This window comes from Podarcis cretensis, assembly GCF_951804945.1.
Source record: "Podarcis cretensis genome assembly, chromosome: 8".
NCBI classification, from domain to species: Eukaryota; Metazoa; Chordata; class Lepidosauria; order Squamata; family Lacertidae; genus Podarcis; species Podarcis cretensis.
In genome coordinates, this window is record NC_137177.1 from 52,883,142 (window position 1) to 52,902,948 (window position 19,807).

General features: G+C 45.4%; 1 protein-coding gene and 1 long non-coding RNA gene across 4 annotated transcripts in view; both read right to left on the minus strand.

Annotated features, from left to right (window-relative positions):
* Window positions 1–6,944: 6,944 nt before the first annotated feature.
* ANKRD11 (ankyrin repeat domain containing 11) overlaps window positions 6,945–19,807 on the minus strand; it is a 195,528-nt gene continuing 182,665 nt past the window's right edge. For all 3 annotated transcript variants that reach the window (XM_079988691.1, XM_079988690.1, XM_079988689.1), the window contains exons 10-13: window positions 16,371–16,469; window positions 16,115–16,258; window positions 14,850–14,942; window positions 6,945–11,372 (exon numbers count right to left, since the gene is read on the minus strand). In XM_079988691.1, coding sequence (XP_079844817.1) covers window positions 11,187–11,372; window positions 14,850–14,942; window positions 16,115–16,258; window positions 16,371–16,469 — 522 coding nt within the window. In that variant the 3' untranslated portion in view covers window positions 6,945–11,186. The remainder of the gene's footprint in view (window positions 11,373–14,849; window positions 14,943–16,114; window positions 16,259–16,370; window positions 16,470–19,807) is intronic.
* Window positions 17,987–19,806, minus strand: LOC307223127. Its single transcript, XR_013841965.1, has 2 exons — window positions 18,877–19,806; window positions 17,987–18,781 (listed from the first exon to the last, which is right to left on the minus strand). It is a non-coding gene; the product is annotated as an uncharacterized lncRNA (long non-coding RNA).

Consider the following 19,807-nt stretch of genomic DNA (forward strand, 5'->3'; position numbering starts at 1 on the left):
GATGTCACAAAATCTATTCCCAATCTCTTATTGCTTAGTAATCTCTTATGCTTATTTATTATGTGCGTCTCTTGGAGACATATTAAGTCACAGTTCTTTTTCAGTAATATGTGAGTAATCTGATTCCTTTTATTTTTATTGTTCAATCCATTCACATTCCAGTTTAGTATTTTTAATGCCATCTGTTATATACTATTTAATTAACTTATTAAACCTGTGTACAATTTAGTGTTCTTTGTCTCCTTCCTCTAGTTCTTCTCTTTCTCCTATTGAGCTCTCCTCTCTTTCTTCTTCTTCACTCCCTCCTTTTTCTTCTCCTAGCTGGTTCTCTACCTCCTCCTCCCCCATCATTTTCCCCAGGTCCTTCTCGTATCTCCTTGCAAATTTTTGAAGTTCTGAGATAGTGGACAGTTTAAACTTTTTTTCTTTGAAATAGAATGAAATACCTTCCGGAAACTCCCATCTATACAAGATCCCATTTTTCTTCAGTTGATTTGTTAATTTTTTATATGGGTCCCTCCTTCGAAGAAATCTCGAAGGAATCTCTTTGTAAATAATAATTGGGTTTTCTTCAATATATAACCTTTTGACATAGTTCTGTTTCAAAATTTCGTTTCTTATCTCCAATGAGTTAAACATGGCTATTACATCTCCTGGCAATTTTTTCCCTCTGGCCTTGGCCGATTTTGTTCTTATTCGAAATATGTTTACCAAGCAATGGTTTATCTCTTCTTCTTTTCTATCTAGCCATATTGCCAGCTCTTTCACCACTTTAACTCTAATATTCTCATTTAAATCCTCTGGTATTCCTCTAAGTTTTAGTTAGATTGATTTTGACGCATCTGCGTCATAGCCATGTTGTCCAACAACTCTTCCTGTGTTGCTCCTATTTCTTTAACTTCTAATCTAATCCTGTCCATCTCTTTCCTACTGTCTTTCGTGTCCTTTTGAACCCTTTTCACTGAATCCTCCAAAACCTTAGCTTTTACCGAGAGATCCTTAACTTTCCCTTTCAGTTCCCCTACCACTTCCTCCAATTTTTTGTCTAGAGTATCTTGTACCTCCATCAATTTTCTCTCAATATACTGTTCATTATTTTTAAATTCTTTTCTTATTTCGGCCATCAAGCTGTCATAATCTCTAATATCTCTTGCCTCCTTCCCCTCTTCTTGTTTTGAAGGCCTCCTTTCCGCTGGTGTTGCCACCCCCTTCTTAGAACCGTTCGGCATTTGTATATTTAAGTTTAGTTCTTCCTAGTATACTGTATAATGTAATATACTATGTGGGTAAGATATAGAGGTAACAAGGTTAACAAGGTTAACGTCTCTCAGATATTGCAACAAGAGTCCAAAATTGACTAAATTGGTACAGCACAAAAATTAACTCTTAATTAAGATCAGATATTAATAATACAGTTTTAACTGTACCTAAATTCAGACACGTATTTAAATCCTCAGAGTCTTATAATTAAATGTAGTAAACACCTGAACCTCCAGAAACACTTCCAGATTCAGGGGGTTCTCAAACTCATGAGCAAGGTCCTGCGAAAACGTATTCTTTAACTTTGCATCCCGGGGTGTATGTCTCTTTAAATCCCGAAGAATCAAGAGAATCACAGCTGTCTCTGAAGCTCAAAAACGTATCCGGTTGGGGATGAAGAAGGCGGGTCCCCTTTAACTCACTCAATATGGCAGTCCTTTCACAGTCTCACCATCTTTAAGCAAACTTTAAACAAACTTTAAACACAGTCTCACAGTCCCTGTCTTTAAACACAGAGCGCTGCTAAGGCACCTATATTCCACACTCCGTTTAAGTCCCAATTCTCCCCAATCCTGAGGTTTAAAAGCAAAAGTCCTCCACCGAAACCCGTGCTGGTTAAAGCGCTCTCCGTCCCGATGAAACAGAAAAGTCTTTTTCCCCTCTCCCTAGTCGATATAGTAGTTCAACTGTTACCTTGCCTCTGACACTTTATACTTTGTGTCTGAGGTCTTTCCACCACACACTCACTGGCAGCTTGTTTCCTCTTTTCCTCTTTTGTTTCCTCTCTGCCAGCGTCTTGCTATACTTTCTTTTCACCTTACCGCCAGGAATGGACTCCTCCTCCTTTTCACCAATTATTTCTTCTCCGCTGGGTTCTTATCAAAACGTTCCTTTAATCTTTTCTAAGTAATTTCCAGTATTTCTTTATCCCCACTGCTTTTCCACAGTGATTTATAGCTACTTCCCAGCTTCTCCGCTGTTGTTGGAGGTCCGCCGCTTTCCCTCGGAGTTTGAGGCTTCACAGCATGGAGTCTGTTGCCTCCCCTTTACACTGCAGCTCCAGCCTTGTTAAACGCCGGCAACACAGGCGAGCACAGGCAGCGTCGCAGGGTACCTTGTCCCGCAGGATTCCCTCCTGTGGTTTCAGGGTTCACGTAGCCTTCGCGACCCCTCTAAATCTCCATGCTGTTCGAGACTCCCCCAGAGGAGTTATCTCACACTCCTTTTCAGCGGCCGCGGCGTCCCGGAAGTCGCAGGTGGTTATTCCTTCTGTCTCAATGAATTGCTCTTTAAATCTCTGGACTGTTCAGCAATTTAACCCACTTCAAATTCTTGTTTGCAGTGGTGAATCAGGATGCTATTTCATCGCTCCAAAGTGCTCTGAGAGGACACAACACAGCCAGCTTTTGTCTCACCAACTGATTATTCCAGCAAAACAAATGTTTAGAACATGGCAAGCTGAGCTGTAGCAACAGATCCTGTGAAACATTGTCCATGTGGATCAAATCCCAGGGTTAACTGCAGGAAATAGCCTGCCATCATCAAAATAATTGTTGGCAGGGGTAGCCCTCAACTGTGACTGTTCTGAGAACTCCTTTTAAAAATTATTTTGAAGGGAAGGAAACACTGCTCTGTATTGAGTCAGCCTCTTGGGTCTATCTAGCCCTGTATTGTATACACCTGATCCAGCCCCCAAGCAGTTTTTGCTTTCCCTCTCTGCAAGACCTCTCATTTGAGTGGCAGTGGAGAAGCACAGCACCTTGATGGGGATGCAAACCGTCACCTTCCTGGTTGTCAGGTTGATCATTTAACAAGGGAAGAGGGAGCAGCACCTGCTTGTGTGAGGCATTGGGGTGTCCAACTTCTGCTACAAGGATTCAGACAGGGGAATGCAAGGAACAGAGTGTCTTTGCCACCTCCTTGGAGGGAAAAAATGGAATATAAATGCAATAAATAAATAAATAATATACCACCCTGAGTTAGATGGATCAATGATCTGATACCAGGTGAGGCCGTTTCTTGTGTTTCCAGGTCTTGCAAAATTCAGAGTGCCTTGCGCCAGAAACACTCTTTCTTTCCAGTGAAGAAATGGAAACCTTGCAATGAGGAAGTGACAACTCTTTCACAATCTTTGCAGCAGAAGCCAAAGTGAGCAAACCTCACGATGCATGGCTAAAACAGCCCTCTGAGCATCTTAAGAGGAAGGATCGGCACAAAGGTGTTAAACAAAGTGTCCCATTCCATTCTCACCCCGGTAATTAATATTTCCAGAATAGCAAGACCCTGTCCACGCACCACGCAGAAAAGACGACATATTTTCTCCAGATCCACAGCTGATCCCAAGGGGGCTAGAAGTAGCTTTTGTTAAGCCACCTTGGTCACTTTACATGGAAAAGCAGAGTCTAAATGTAATAAAACAGTAGGTTACCTCTGCTGCAGCTGCTGCTAATCTTCTCTGCTCCCTGCCATGACCTCCCTGCAAGCTGTGGCTGTGCTTTGACAAGCAGCTGGGATTTCAGCCCTTTTGATCAGCCTCTGTCTGGTGAGCAAGTTTCAGCAAATTGCTGGTGACATCTAGTGGTGCAAGACGAAAGTTCCCTGTGCACCTGTTTGTATATATAGCAAACTTCACTAGCCTGTCTTCTTCCACCAGTCCCAGCTAGCCCAAAACATCTGGAAGCCACAAAGCTGATGCCGTCAGGGACTCTGGGAACTCTCACCTTGTACTCTTTATTTCTGTGCATGGCTGTCTCCTATTTATGCCTCCAACTCTGCAAATTGCCAATAAAAGAATGCCAATTTGAGGGGAGTCTCTGGCCTGACCCAGCAGGGTTCTTCTTATGTTCATAGGCATAGCCTGGAATGAAGCTATAACTCAGCAGCAGAATATGTGGCTTGGACTGAAGAGGTTCCAGCTTCAATCACAGCACATCCCGGTTTATTAGTCATTCATTTATTCAATTTATTCCTTCCTCCCAAAGGAGCCCAGGGTGGCAAAAAAAGTGATAAAACAACAAAATCACCATAAGCATGCCTGCGAGTCAAGAAACAATGCTGGAATAGATGATCCAACTCAGCCTAAGATAGGCATGTAAATGTTCACCTCCCTCTCCTCAGACCTCATCTTTATTTTATTGCATCTACATCCCACCTTCCCTCCAAGCTCCAGGTGGCATGTAAGGGTTTCCCTTTCCCCCATTTTATCCTCACAACAAGCCTGTGAGGTAGGTTAGTCTGAGCAGCAGCAACTGGTCCAAGGTCGCACAGTGAGCTTCAGGGCTGTTTGGGAATTTTGTACCCTATTCATGTCTCTTTCCCAAGATATGATCACTGGGGTTGGAATTGCATCACTTTGGTGATTTTGTATGGCAGGGACGGGCAACCTGCAGTCAAATGTTGATGCATTTCAGCTGCCAATTATCCCAAACTTATTGACCATGGTGGTCACAGCTGCCAAGAGTTGCTGTTCTCCATCCCTACTGGACAGCACCTAATGGCAGTGGCACTAGATACACAAAGCAGTTGTTGTGAATGCACGCGTGCGCACACACACAGTGGTGGTGAACACACTATCCCTGCCCTCCCTCATACAATTTGGCATTTGTCAAGACAAGCTTCATGGAAGAGCCTCACCAAAACATGAAGGAAAACACTTGTGGGATGCTACCATGCCTGGCCTTGTAGTATTGTAGAGAGAGATATTCGGGACATGTATTTGTGTGTGTAAACCAGGTGTGGGTAACCCTTTGAGTGTCTAGATTGGGGTCAGCAAACTTTTTCAGCAGGGGGGTGGTCCACTGTCCCTCAGACCTTGTGGGTGCCGGACTATATTTTGGGGAAAAAATGAAGGAATTCCTATGCCCCACAAATAACCCAGAGGTGCATTTTAAACAAAAGCACACATTCTACTCATGTAAAAACACCAGGCAGGCCCCACAAATAACCCAGGGATGCATTTTAAACAAAAGCACACATTCTACTCATGTAAAAACACCAGGCAGGCCCCACAAATAACCCAAGGATGCATTTTAAATAAAAGGACACATTCTACTCATGTAAAAACATGCTGATTCCCGGACTGTCCGCGGGCTGGATTTAGAAGGTGATTAGGCCTGATCCGGCTCTCGGGCCTTAGTTTGCCTACCCATGGTCTAGATGTTGAACTACAAATCCCATCAGCCGCAACAAGCCTGGTCAGTGGCTAGGAATAATAAGAGCTGTGGCTCAGCGGCTCAAGGGCCAAAAATTCACCACACCCGGTGAAGGGAAAGAAGAGGGGTTATTTACAAGATCTGTTGATGCTGTGTGTTAGAAAATGGATTATTCTGTGTGGATGCAGTCTATTCCTTCATGACCTTTGCATGGGACCTGTACTTGTGTGGAGAGATGTTGCAAAATGCTAGAGGTAGAAAGTAGGAACAGATGCTCCGAGCTCTCCCTTAAGGGAAGAACTTAGTTCTTTTGGCGTGTTATGACCACTTAGAGCATTTTCTCCAATGCTTAATCCCAGTTCAGTCCTCACAGTTCCTTTGAATTAAGTGGAGGGGCCACTAAGTGAACAAAAAAAAGGGGGGTGTTCCAGGTGATGCACGCCTGGATCCCAACACCCATTTTTTGGTTTTAGAAGTTAAGCAGAGAAGCCAGCATTAAGACCTTGAAAGGTGAGTGAGTCAGGCCAGCCACATCTGGCGTCTTCATGGCTGAAGCTTGCATTTTTCAATAAAAGCTTGTTGTATAGATCTGGCATTGCTCTATTCTTGAAAACTCAGGGAAGGTTTTACAACATCAACACACAAGGCAGCAGCATATATCCAAGGCTGTGCATTTAATGTGGTATAAAAGGGGCAGGGGGAAGAACAGAGTTGGATCCAGACTAAGCTAGTTATGCTTTAGTCCCAATGAAATCAAGTGGCAAGTTAGTTGTCCAACTTTGGTTTCAGTGGGGCGAAGTAAGGATTAAACCCACATAATTTGCATAAATACAAAAGGCAGGCAGGAAATTGTTTGGGTCAATACTGATGGATGTACTGGATGTGATGAGCCTGTCCTGCAGCTGGGGCTACACTAAAGGGCAAAGGAAACTGCATTTTACAGTCAGATTCCTGTTCCTACTAGCACAGTAATCTACACTGATTGGCAGCAGCTCTCCAGGGTTGCAGGCAGGAATATTTCACAGTCTTGCCTGGGGAATGAGCCTGGGATCTTCTACAGTGCAGAGCAACTAGTGCAAGAGAACCCCAGCTGCCCACCCAAATACCCTTGGTATCTTCTAGAATGACACAGGTGAGATTTTACCTTGCCTGCCCAAGATGGTATGTTGTAGGAGGGAGAGTTGAATCTTGGGGATCTGGCTTCAAACCTCACTCCAGACATGGACTGATTCTATCCCTGTCTGTATCTGTAAAAACAGGCATGCATGAGGACTTAGTAGTACAAGAGTATGTGGAACACTTTGCCCAAAAAGTCTGGATCAGTCATCGCCAACCTGGTGCCCTCCAAGTGTTCTGGAATGCAATTCCTATCAGTCCCAACTCCCAGGGATGATGGGAATTGTAGTCCAAAACATCTGGCGGGCACCAGGTTGGTAAAGACTGGTGCCTGGGTACACAAAGAAGATGGTGTTCACCTCTTAAACTGGATGCAACACTAATACCTCGGCAAAGCTGGAGAAATTAAGAGCCCAGTTGTTGTTTTTTTATAAAAATTTATTTATGAACATTATCTCTTGAGGGACAACAGTATCTCTGCGCTTCTCTCTGTACATGCAACTGTAGAAAATAACATCTGTATTCGCTTTGTCTCTTTCCGCAGGAAGTTGTACAGCTAAAGGACAGTTGTGTGGTGGCAGAACAGGGGCCTCGGCAGCACCAGCACCACCAAACAATATGTACACAAACTACATTGTAAAAAAAGAGTAAAGTACATTGTTACATTACAGACAACGCACCCCGCCGCTGTTTTAAACCCCACATTCTACGCAAGTCACACTAGTACAAATAGAAGGTTGTGAATTGACCTGTGAGAGCTATTTACATGTATATACACTGTCTGGTAGAAGCCTTTTAACAAGGAGGGGAATTTACACTGAAGTCCAAATCAACAGAGTGCATGTGTCGAAGGGTGTTATGCTCGTGCTAGTATCCTGGTCTTAAAATTGAGGATTTTAGAAAGTCTTTCCATTCACTGATATAAAAAATAATAATGGGGGGGGGGATGTCAGGGCCTACACTGTGACTCTGTGTGGTTATAAAGGAAGTTTCTGAACAGGGCAGACTAGCTAAACCAGCCATTCCTTTCCTTAGCCACCCTGGCTGTGAATGGAGGACAGTGCAGTGCTTTTAAGTTGTTCCTGTGGAAACACAGGGTAAAAGCGACCGGCGTTTCTTCCAGGGCACAGAATGTTCACTCTCAAGGCTCTAAAGCGTCAGAACACAAACGTTTACAGGCAATGTGTCTCTCGCACACAGACACCCACCATGAAGGACCCAAACAGTCCAGTAAGCAGCACAAAAGCAGTTTGCTAGGGTGAGAGCAAAGGAGCTAGAGGTAGGCATGAAAAACCTGTGTGTGAAGGATGGGTATATGTGAGCCAATCAGCAAGGGAGACGTATGTGGCTGAGGTGGCATTGGCAGGGGATGCCATCTTTGGGAAGTCAAGTCATTACCCCATCAATGTTAGAGGCTGCTCTCAAAGCCCCAGAATTCTGACCAATGGTGAGTGAGAAGGCCATTTGGAAGACCTCCTTGCTTAGGGTAAGGGAATCGCTAGGTTAGCAATTCCCTGCCACAGCTACTGCCATGCCTTTAAAGCAGCAACAAACAATTCAGAGGAGGCAACTGTCGTGATACTTTTAAAATATCATATGCACGTGAAAGTAAAATATAAAATAGTCTTCCTGGCCTGTTCTGTGTATAGGTTTTGGGTTTTACTTCTTTTTTTAAATGCCAAACTGGCATCTATCTGCTAGATGGTTTTTCCCTCCAAAAGGTTTAAAGGAAGATGGGTTCTCCTCCACTAAACTGTATTTCAAAAGGAACCTTTGCTGCTAAGGCATGATGTGGGACTAATGGCTTGTTAGCTGCCTGCCTGCCCCTTCCCTGCAGTCTCCTAAAATGGTTCACAGATTATCAAGCTGCCACCCCACCCAATGACTCAAAGCAGAGAGAGAAGCAGTGCCAAAGGAACACCTGGCCTGATACAAATTATTTTTTAAAAAATTGGGAGGAGTGGCAGGAACTCCTACCAATGTGGGTCAGCCAAAGAAGAGGAGGGCAGACTGACCAGGCACTGAAGAGAATGGCTTTTAACATCAACAAGCACTTTGCTTCCTCTCACATAGTCACCAGGGGCTAGTGTCTGCACACCTAAGAATATGCAACAAGGACTGGGCATGATCAAGCAACCCACATTGCAACACTCTTGCTGCCTGCCTTAGCTAGGGGATTTACACTGATGGAAAACTGGGGAGCAATGGGTTCTCTTCAATCACAGAAGATGCAAAGAAGCAAGGTCTCTCAGAAAATGTCACACACCAGCCAGAAAGTGGGCCTAGAGCTCAACTTAGCTAAACCAAAAGACCAATAAAATGATGCTCTCTGCTAACACAGGAACCACACAATGCAAGGCATTTCCCCCCCCCCCCCCCGGCAACACAACATGCACTTTTCCTGAATGGTGAGGATTTAGGAACAAGTCCTTAAGCTACAGAACCACAAATTCCTCAGCCTGCCTCCACAAAAATTTCCCTCTGGGGGAATATAATCTTTGCTTCTCTAAGCCATCCTCTTGCCCAGAATGTGATTGACTGGTGGCTACACATCTGGAAGGGGCTACATAGTGTGCCACAGATACTCAACATGATTTTCTGCAACTGTTCAGAGTACAGAGCCAAGGCAACATCAGAAGGCAACTATGGAATAGGAAACAACACAAGCCCACATAACACCTTCTGACGCAGTTCAGGAGAAGGGGGTGTATTTTTAGTTCTGTTAGCTCAACTCAGGAATACTCTGGCCTCATCTTGTGCTCCAAGGCAAGAGTGGCAGAGCCCAAACTATCAAACTGCAAACCACACTTCAACCTGCTGACCACCAAATTAGCAAGCAATCCAGCAGGCCTACACTAACAATGGGGGAGCCACGTCAGGACAAGGAGAATGCCTGCACTGAACTTCCCTAATTTGAAGTTCTGGCATATTATCAGCAACTCGTACCCTGAGAAATGTTGGGTCAGAAACCTCTTCAGTGAAGAGGAAGAGATGTTGGGGCTTACAGGGCCCCTTGCTTTGCATGTTTGCCTTCTCAAACAGCATTTGAGGCTGGGGACTGCTTCCAAGCACATCCTTCTGAAGCACCTGTGTCCTTTTGTCACAGCTTCAGGCTTTGGTTTGAGAAATGGCTTTGGCTGCTCTCTCTCCCTCTCATCCACGCCCCACCCTCCCCAGCCCACAGGGGCCCTGGTTCACTCCATCCTGTCATGAGGAGGCAGGACTCTCACAAGTCTGAATGTGCATCCCTTTAGACCCTTCCAAGGCAACCCTGTTTAAATATGTTATGTAGCTGCAGATTCTGCACAGAAAATGGGCACCGGGTTTTTGCTCAAAATTCAAAACTGGGAAGGAAAGAAACCGGATGAGCGTAAAAACATGAGCATTTGGCATGCTCTGCTCTTGCCTGTTTTGCAGGCCACCTGTTCCACAGGATCAACAAGGCCACATCCCTCACCCCTTTGGCCTCTGCATTGGTGTGTGTTGCTTTCCCCTTCCCTGGGGGTGAGCAGTGGGAAAGGGGTGGTGGTGGGAGGGTGCTGCCTAGGGTGAACTATACATACAAAGGTAATTTTAATTAATTTATTTATTTCTTTACACATGACTGAAAGTGATGTTACAGTACATAAGTTATTTACAACTGTGCAGTAATGTGTTGCAAAATAAATTATCTAGAAGGCAGCAAAAGTACATTGTTAATGAATATAAAAACTGTACAGCTTTTATGGGATACAATTTATCTTTATACGAGTATTGGCTCTTGTAGTGTTTTATCTTTTTTTTCAAGTTATGTTCTCAGAAAGAGAAACAAAATGCCCAAGATTAAAGGAAAAATATATATATTTATATATATTTATATATATATATATATAAACCATACGGATTTTACTCCATTTAAAAACTGAATTGCAAAGTCCTTGCTCTGCGCCACATATTGTACAGGGTCAGGTGGCTGCTGCCTCCCCATGGTTTTGAAGGATACCTGGAGCATGTCCTGGGTCTCGAGTCCAGTGGCCTGGCCCTTGTCTGTGCCACCTCCAGGGCCTGGCTGAGTGCTCTCTTCTTCTTTTTTTATCAACTTATTTTACTGTAGCCTGGATGCAAGAAGAAACCAAAGAACTCTCCCATCCCTCCCCAGAACCCACCTACCCCCACAGTTTTGCCCTGCAGTTTATCTGAGGAAAGATCCACCCACAGGCAAATGGGGGGTGGGAGGAATCAAAGCGCTTGAAACAACTGCTGTGATTGTGAGTGTGTCAACGGCCCTGGTCACCTCCCTTCCCTGTTTGGCAGCCGATGCAGCACAGAGGGGGGTGTCTCAGGGTTTCTCTTGCTCCCTGCTTCCATCGGTCTCTCTCCTTCCTCCCTCCAGTCTGGTAAGATGCTGTCGTGCGCAAGCTGCCTGCCTTCCGAGACAGCAACCGGTGTGAAAGGAGCTGCCTGCACCTCACCTTCCCCTGCTCCTGCTGCCTGGTGCGCAGGGAGACAGTGTGAAGAAAGTGCCATTGATTTTCTCATTGATTTTTTTTCCTTCTTCCTCCTTGTCTGACTTGGGATTCATCAGCAAGCGGTTGGGGTGTGTGTGAGCGCCTGCACCCATCCTCAGGGGGCACCCACCCATGCCAGTTTGCAGTGAGAATGTCTCCAGGCTTGGTACTGTCATGCCGGCAAGAGCACAAAGTCATCGTTCACGTCCACCATTGGCACGTAGAACGAGGGCACCTCGTTCACACAGAGCGATTTGTGCCCAGCAGGGTCCAGCTCCTGCACTTTCAGCTGCCACTCCATTCGCTGCACTGCATTTAAGGCCGCTGCTTCATGTTGCTGTCGCATCAACAGGCACGTCTGGACCAGAAAAGAAAACCAAACACAATTAGGTGGGAGTGGAGCATTTAAAATGCTGGTGTTAGCCTGGGAACAGCCCAGGAACAATAGAGCAGGGATAGCCAATCGAGGGCTCTCCAGATGATGTTGAACTACACCTCCCATCAGTCCCAGTCAAAATGTTCAAGGGTTAGGAGTGGTGGGAGGTGTAGTCCAGCAACATACTGAGGGCACCATGTTGGCTATTCCTGTGGACTGTCCTCTTGATAGAGATCTTCTGGGGCCCCAATTTCTGTTTTTAGCTATCTGTTGTTGAAGATGTTTCCATCTCACTAGGGTTTGGGCATTTAATTATTCCGCTGTTAATTCCTGCTTTTCTGACTGCTACTTTTTACTGTTTTATTCATCAGTGTTTTGTTGTAAGTTGTGCTTTTCTATTGTTTCATTTTACTCTTGTAAAAGCAGAATGTTAACCATAAATAGGATCCAAAGGCCAAGGAGCTCATTTCAGAGAGAAACTAGGTCCTCAGATAGTAGCTGCTGTGTTGTGTGAGGAGATTCTAAGCAGGCAATATGATCTCTCTTCTTGGGCCAATTAAGGATGAAATAAGGAAAGGGCCAGGGATAAGGCATTCAGTCAATTTTTAAAAGTAATACAGCAGCTTATTAAATTTTAATTGTTAATGCAAGTACTTATAAAAGACAGCAGGCAGCAAACATCAACTCAGAAGACACATACATTCTTCTCTCACACACAGAAGGGCATGTCTCATCACAGATGGTGCCTGCTGTGCTGAGTGTGTGCTTCCTCCAAAAACAAGGAAAGAATGCTGCTTTCTTCAAAACTATGAAGTATATATGCAGGTTTAATTTATTAGAATGTCTTTTTTAAATCAGGCAAGAGCCTTGACAAATTTTCAAGTTCTGAAGAAAGGGAGAAGGCAGCAAAAAGTAAGTGGCTGGTGATGGAGAACACACGCTTGGGTACAACTGACTGAAAACATTTACATTACTGATAAATAGGCAATGAGGCATTAGCAAACCTGGGAAATGAACTAAAGAAAAGCAAATGTTTTTTAGTTTCATGAACAGAAATGTAAACATTTTCAGTCACTTATAACCTAGTATGTTTTCTGTACATTTCAAAGTCTAATGGAAAAAGCAGCTGACTGTATGGGAGGGAATCAAAGGAGTTGTGCCATTTGCAACTGGACCTGCTTTTTGCAATGCTTACCGTATTTTTCGCCCTATGGGACACACCTTTTCCCCTCCAAAAGTGAAGGAGAAATGTGTGTGCATCCTATGGGGCGAATGCAGGCTTTCGCTGAAGCCTGGAAAGCGAGAGGGGTCGGTGCGCACCGACCCCTCTCGCTCTCCAGGCTTCAGGAAGCTATCCGAAAGCCCCCACAAGGTGGAGAAGCGCTGCTTTCCCCACCGCCAGCCACACAAGCTCGGGGGACAGCGGGGAAGCGGAGTGCGCCTTCCCGCTGATCCCCAACCTGGTTTGGAGGCTGGCAAAGGGGAGAAGCGTGCTTCTCCCCACCGCCAGCCCCACAAGCTTGGGGGACAGCGAGGAGGTGGAGCGCACCTTTCCGCTGTTCCCCGATCTGGTTTGGAGGCTGGCGGTGGGAGCTGCCTGCATCCCAAAGCCTGGGGCGAGCTAAGCCACGCGCCCCGGGCTTAGGGAAGATATCCGCAAGCCTGGGGAGACCAGCGCGACTTCCCGCCGGGCTCCCTAGGCTTGCGGATAGCAGCCTGTTCTGGGGGCTGGGGTCGGGGGAAGCTCGGGCTTCCCCTGCCCCAGCCCTGTGCCTGGGGGGGGGAATAATGTTTTTTTCTTTATTCCCCCCCCCCCCCGAAAAAACTAGGTGCGCCCTATGGGCCAGTGCGCCCTATGGGCCGAAAAATACGGTACTTGAAAGGCTGGGAGCAGGGAACATGAACTGTGGTGTGCCCTCTCCCCCAGAATTGATACCGTTGGGGTTGTGCATGTCAGGCATCAAGAAAGAGGCCTCCTGACTCAGAGAAGGTGGACGATGAGCAGCTAAGCGAACTTGGCAACCCCAACAGAATAGTTTAAGGGAGAAGATAGGATGGGAGCAGAGGAATTGACAGTGAAGAGCCAGCTGAAACACCACCATATGAAAGGGGCATTTGGAGCAATGGGCCTTGTGAGCCTGCTCTGCAATGGAAACAAACACGATAAATAGGGGATGAGTATGCTCAGTCTACCTGGAGTACGGCACAGTGAGATGTGGACTTATTGTAAGGTTAACCTCAAATGTTACCAGTTCTCGGGAGTGGGAGTGATGCCGAGGCACAACCTCCAAACCATGAAATAGAGGCAAACCTCAAAAGATGTTGAAGAAAAAAGCATTCTGACTGTCAGATGTGAATCATAATGTATTTCAAGTGTACCCACTCTTCATCTGTGGCAATAATACCTTCTTTATTTCTTGGATGAAAAGTATCTTTGCATTTTGGAACAGCACATGAAAGCTCTGCTTGGAAAATATGGAAACCTTGAGTGCATCATACTTTTTCTGACACAGAAGGGCCCAAAGGTTGTTACCACAGCTCCACAGGCTACTGGTCTGTTTCTGGGCACAATTCAAAGTGCTAGTTATGACCTATAAAGCTCTGAAAGGATTAGGTCCAGGCTATTTGAAAGACCATATTCTCCTATACAAACCTGCTGGGGCTCTGAGAGGCCCTTTTCTCAGTCTGCCTACCTCATAGGCACACTTGGTGGGGATGTGGGAGAGAGCCTTCTTGGTGGCTGCATCCAGACTTTGGAACTCCTGTCCTGGAGCAGTTAGACTGCCTCCCTCCTTGTTGTCCTTCTGCTGGCAGGTAAAGACCTTTTTATTCCAACAGGCTTTTAGGAACTGACTGTTTCTAAGGAAAGCGCTGGTGCTGTTATGTTTTTATTGTTGTTATTTGTATTTTTAATAAATCTTTTTATATATTGCCTTAATTCTATTTGTGTTTAATACTTAAATTTTCTATTTTTTTCCATTTTATCTGTAAGCTGCTTACAGTCCCAGTCAGGGTAAAATGTGGGATGTAAACAAACAAACAAACAAACAAACAAACACCTGAAGCTGCCTTAATTTTTTCCTGCATTGTTGGGGGTTGGACTAGATAAGCTTTTGGGTCCCTTCTAACTCCACAATTCTCTAATTCCAGCAGATGCCAGCTGGTTTGTGTCCAAGTTAACCATGCTCAAAACCCACAGCACCTTCAACTGGGAAGCATCAGATGCACTGTGGAGATGTTCTGTGATGACAATTATTATTGCCCCACCCCCACCCTTCTGGACAGATATCACTCCACATTTCAGGCAAGAGGGCCTACTTCCTAAGCAGGCAACAGCAAGTGGTAAGAACCAACTTGCTTCAGAAGAAGTCTCTATTTCCAACCCTCTCTACTAAAATGCAAGTGGGGGGGGGTCCCCCATAGACCTGGTGCTGCCAATGCTTTTGCTTTACTGCTCACCTTCATCCGGTCATACTTGTCATCCACATCCTGTAACCACGAAATGAACTGGCGAGCATTGAAACGATCTCTGACGGATTTGTTTTCATCTCCCTGAGACATAGAATGAAGGGGAGTTTAGGAGAGGCAAACACAGACCAAAATAAGTTCTGAGCTCGTTTTCTCTCTCCCCCCCACCTGCTCTCTCTCTCACACAAATATGACTCACTACAGAAGAGTCTAAAGCATGCAGGTGGAGGGCCTTCTACTTTTGCAATATTTAAGGAATGCACCACACCATTCAGCTGGTCCTTTCGAAGAGGATCTCCCTTGGATCTTTCAAACTGGGATAATCAATGTGATGCCCTCCAGGTGTTTCTGGACTACAAATCCCATCATGCCTGACCATACTGGGTGGGGGTTATGGGAGTTATAGTCCAACAATATCCAAAGGGCACCATACTGACTACCATTGTTTTAAACAAAACCCTCACCCCTCCAGCAATGTGGCACCAAGCATCTTCCCTTCTTAGTGTATGTATTGGGAACTGCTGAGCTCTAAATCAGATGAAAAAGATCAATACGATGGAGAGCTAATAAATTTCCCTTATCCTGCCTAGTGCATGGGGACCGACGTCTGCAATGCAGCACTTGCTTCCCACTGAAATGACAGCTTTATGGCAAGCAAGCAAAGCAGCTGCAAAGCACGTGGCCAGTAGGAGGTGCTGGTGTCATTGCTGCAGCCACTTGTAAATTCTTTTCTTGCTGCAAAGCAACACAGGGTGCTCAAGTCTGACTCATTTACAGCTCCAGATCTTTGGTATTTGCTGGTACTAAAATTATTTTGGGGTCGGGAAGAAAATGCAGGTGGAGAACAGAGCTTCAGTTTCCACAATCCCAGAGTTGCCCAGCATTTCTTTTTTTAATGTAAAAGCTCTGAAGCAACATTATTAGCTTAATGAGAAGATGCCATAAGGTATTACAAAAGCAAACACCCTGTGGATAATTTAGCGTTGCTCACCAGGAGATACCTGCTCGTTCTCTCTCTCTCTCTCTCTCTCTCTCTCTCTCTCTCTCTCTCTCTCACACACACACACACACACACACACACACAAAAAAAAAAAATACTTTTGAATAATTATTCAATCCAGCCAAAGCTACAAAAAGTGCAGATTCTTTTGGGCACAGGCCCAATGCACGAGTGATGAAGTCAGAGCCACCTTGGTGAGAAAAGCGTCATCTCTGCCTCACCCACTCATTATCACCATCAGAAGACGGGCCCAGACCTGATTTTCCAGAGGCATGTTGTACACCTCCGAATCCAGAAGCATGGTGCATGCACTGAAGGGCACTGCTTGATTGGCTATTGTCCTTGCTGCTCGGCAATGAACCCTCAATATCTCCTGTTCACATGACACAATCAGCTTCTCCTGGAGAGAGGAGGACAGAGTTACCAAGGAGCAAAAGGCACCCCTGCTCCTGAAGGGTAGTGGGGAGGCCTGCCCCCCAGCAGCCTTTGGACACCTAAGCGTTTGCTGTTACCCGCTCAATGCTATGCTGAAGGCGCAGTTTGCCACGGACCGCTTCCTGCTGCTTGAATAGCTCCTTGAGGGGATCTGCCAACGATGGAGGGGGTGCAATCTGAAATGGAGAGAAAACAGAAAAAACGTTACAAAGCCGCAGCACCTTCAGCCACCACTTCTGTTTCCAATGAACAGATCTGTTCACATTCAAGCAGTGCCTGGAGCAGTCTTAAGTTTCCTGCTGCTGCAGTGAGGTCAAGACCCAGCCACAGGCATCCTTGCTCCAAACAGAGCTTTGTTTACGCAGCAGGACACAGCTGGGGCTAGAACTCTCATGTACTCTTCCTGTTCACCTTTCAGGCAGAGACATCCCCTCCTCCCAAATACACCAAATGTCTGGCTGTTTATGCTGTGGAGTAGAAAGCAGGGAAGCGGCAGCTCTTTGAACCAGTCTAACAAGATGCAGCTTGGAGTGTGATTGCCATCTCGCTCCTGCAGCAGACAACATATTCAGCAATTTACACCCTGCTCTTGCATGCAGGAGAATCGCCAGGCTCCCCTGAGGGTTCAGTCCGGATGCTGGTTTTTTTCTGATACTCTAACCAAGAAGCTGTTAATCATTTATGTGGCTTTGGAGTACACACTTTCCAATCCATACCTAATTTATCTCCATACAGCCCCCCTCCCGCCCTTGATCCCCTTTACACTAGCATCTCCCAAAGTTAATATATAGTCTCTCTAAGGAGGCACAGAGAGCAGTTCTGATAGTTTGCCACAAACAGCCTGCTTAAAATCAATAGCCAACTCACATGGGGTCTCTTGTTGCAACTGCTTCTTTAACTTTGAAGGCTTGGACAGTAATTTTCTTGGCTTTGGGATGCCAACTTTTGTTAACCCCTGTGCTACACAATAAGAGGTGAGAGCGGAGAGGTCCCCCCCCCCGCATCTTGTAGCTGTCCCCCCCCCAAAGGGGCCCCTCTCCATGCTGATTTTGCAAAGAACAGCAAACAGTGAGCTGAAAACTGACTGCTGCATGGTAAAGCAAGGAGCAAATGCTGCCGCCCACTCACCAGCTGATTGTGATGCTTTCCACAAGCACACTTGTAAGGAATTCAGCTCTACTCTGCACGTCGTAGTTCAGTATTTGTCTATTAGCTTCCACAGGGTATACAGGCCAACACAGCACTGAGGCCTGAGTTCAGCTCCTTTAGAGCCTAGGAGTCCATTCCTTCCCAACAGATGCTTTTGTACCTGCACATTCCCCTTGTTGCAGAGCATAAGGAATGTGCTAAGAGGCTGCAGAATGCCAAGTTGGAAGCAAAGCACCTACAACATTGTTAGCACCAAAGTTTATGTCCCTCTTTCAGACAGGTCAGCTGATAAGCAGAACCTACTACTGTGGGCTTTGTTCCATCTATTGCTTTAATTTCCTCCTTCTTGTACTCAGATAAATAGGAAAGGTCCTTGCCATTGACACTGTCCATGGGTTTATCTGCCACAGCACTGTCCACACTGGCAGTGGTGGCTCACTAGGGTTTCAGACAGGGTTTAAGAGGCGGGGATTGAACCTAAGACCGTTTTGCATGGACAGCATGTGCTCTTCCTGGGTAGTGATCTTTCTTTTAAGTATTAAAAAAAAAAAAATCAGTTCACACGGTTCTCAATAAAGGGCTGATTCAAATAGGATCACAGGAAGCTGCTGTCAAGAAAGAGAATGGTGGGGCAGATTGGGGCCTAAGTCAATCAAATGCAAAAGGGTATTTAAGATGCCTACCTGAGCAACTGTCTCTGGATCGCATTGGGGAGAGAGACTTAAGATGCAGACTAGAGTTTCTATGAAACTGACTATCCTCACTGCTTACTTGTAAGTCGATCAGAACAACTATAGTTTAGTGAATAGGTTATGGTTTGTCCAGTTTCAGAGCCACAGTGCTCTGGTTTATTTTGTATACTGCCTTGACCTTTTGCCTGCTTTTTTATTTTTAGTAAAGTTTCATAATTTGACCAATCTGACCACTTAAGTAAGTGTGTGTGAAACTTCAAGCTTAGGATCAGAGTTGTAAGAGATGAGCACACTCTTCTGAGGTCTGGGAGAAACTTGGGGACTGCAGGCTGCCTTTACATTCTGAGTAGCTTATAAGGAGACTGTCTGGAAAACATAAGGTGTGTGGGTCTCAGCGTTCCTGGGTTTCAGGAAGTTTAGAGGGAGAGAAACGAGAAGGAGGTTTAACAAACCGAAGAATATTGTCATCTTTCTATGCTCCTCCCAATGGAAAAATGCAGATGGGGACAGATATACCCCTGCTTTAAGTCATTTACATACTGTCTTCTCTTGTATATTATTTACTACAAAGCTCAATGACTAAGCTCTTTAGCGATGAAACGTCTGATTACTGTAAAGCACTGAACCACAGGCATATCACAAGTGGACTCTTTATTACTGGGTTTGCAATGGTTCAAGATAACATCTATTTTGGAACAAGAAGAAATGAGCACTGAACCACTGATATATATTACAAGTGAACTCTTTATTTACTGTGCTTGCAATTATTTAAGATAAAACCTATTTGGGAAAGAAACTACTTTTGCTATTTTTATGGACGTTTGTTGTTTGTTTACGGATAGTTGCCTTGGTGATATTATCTTGTGTCAATTGCAGTAGTCATTGCATCACCACCCTGTTCATTGTTTTATTGTTAGAGAAATGAGTAAGCAGATTTGATCTTGGACTACAAAAGCCCTGCTTTCCCCAGCAATTTGTGTATGTAGACTGGACCAAGGAGTGCTGGGTGCACTGGCTCATCCCAGGTCTCCTCCTATCTGGGCTGCAAAAGTAAGTGGGAGGGTGGTGGCAACAACTACAGGAGTGTAAAACCTACTGGCATCACTGCAGGGTTGTTGTCTTGCAACTGGACAGGTAAAGGGCTTCTCCACAGATGCTAACTCAGTCTTGTTTACACAAACAGCAGGCAGCTGCTTTCCAGGTTTTCAGGCAGGGGCCTTTCCCAGTGCTACCTGAACCTGGAATCTTGTACACACAAAGCAGGTGCTCCACCACAGCTTTCTGAGTTTTTCCTTCCTATATACTCAAACAAAGATATGCAGAACTTGCATATGTCTGTGCTTAATTGCAGATCTGCTTTCAATGTCTAGAATGCCTGATTTGGGGTTTAGTGAATTTTAATTCACATCCATTGGTCCGCACACACCACAAACAGCAGCTGGTCCGCCAGTGCCCAGGGATGTGTGATGGTGGCTCCTTCCTCATATGAAGTGGCAGCAGATCCGAGTGCACTAGCACTGATTTGGGGGCCTCTGCCAAGGTAACAGAGTTCAGGTATACCTTCTCCAGGGCTACAGCATGCACTTGTGATACAGGAAGGTTAGATATTGCTGGTGGGATTGGATTTTTCCATGCTAGCACGGTTTATAAAGACAGCAAGCGGTGTAAGGTTA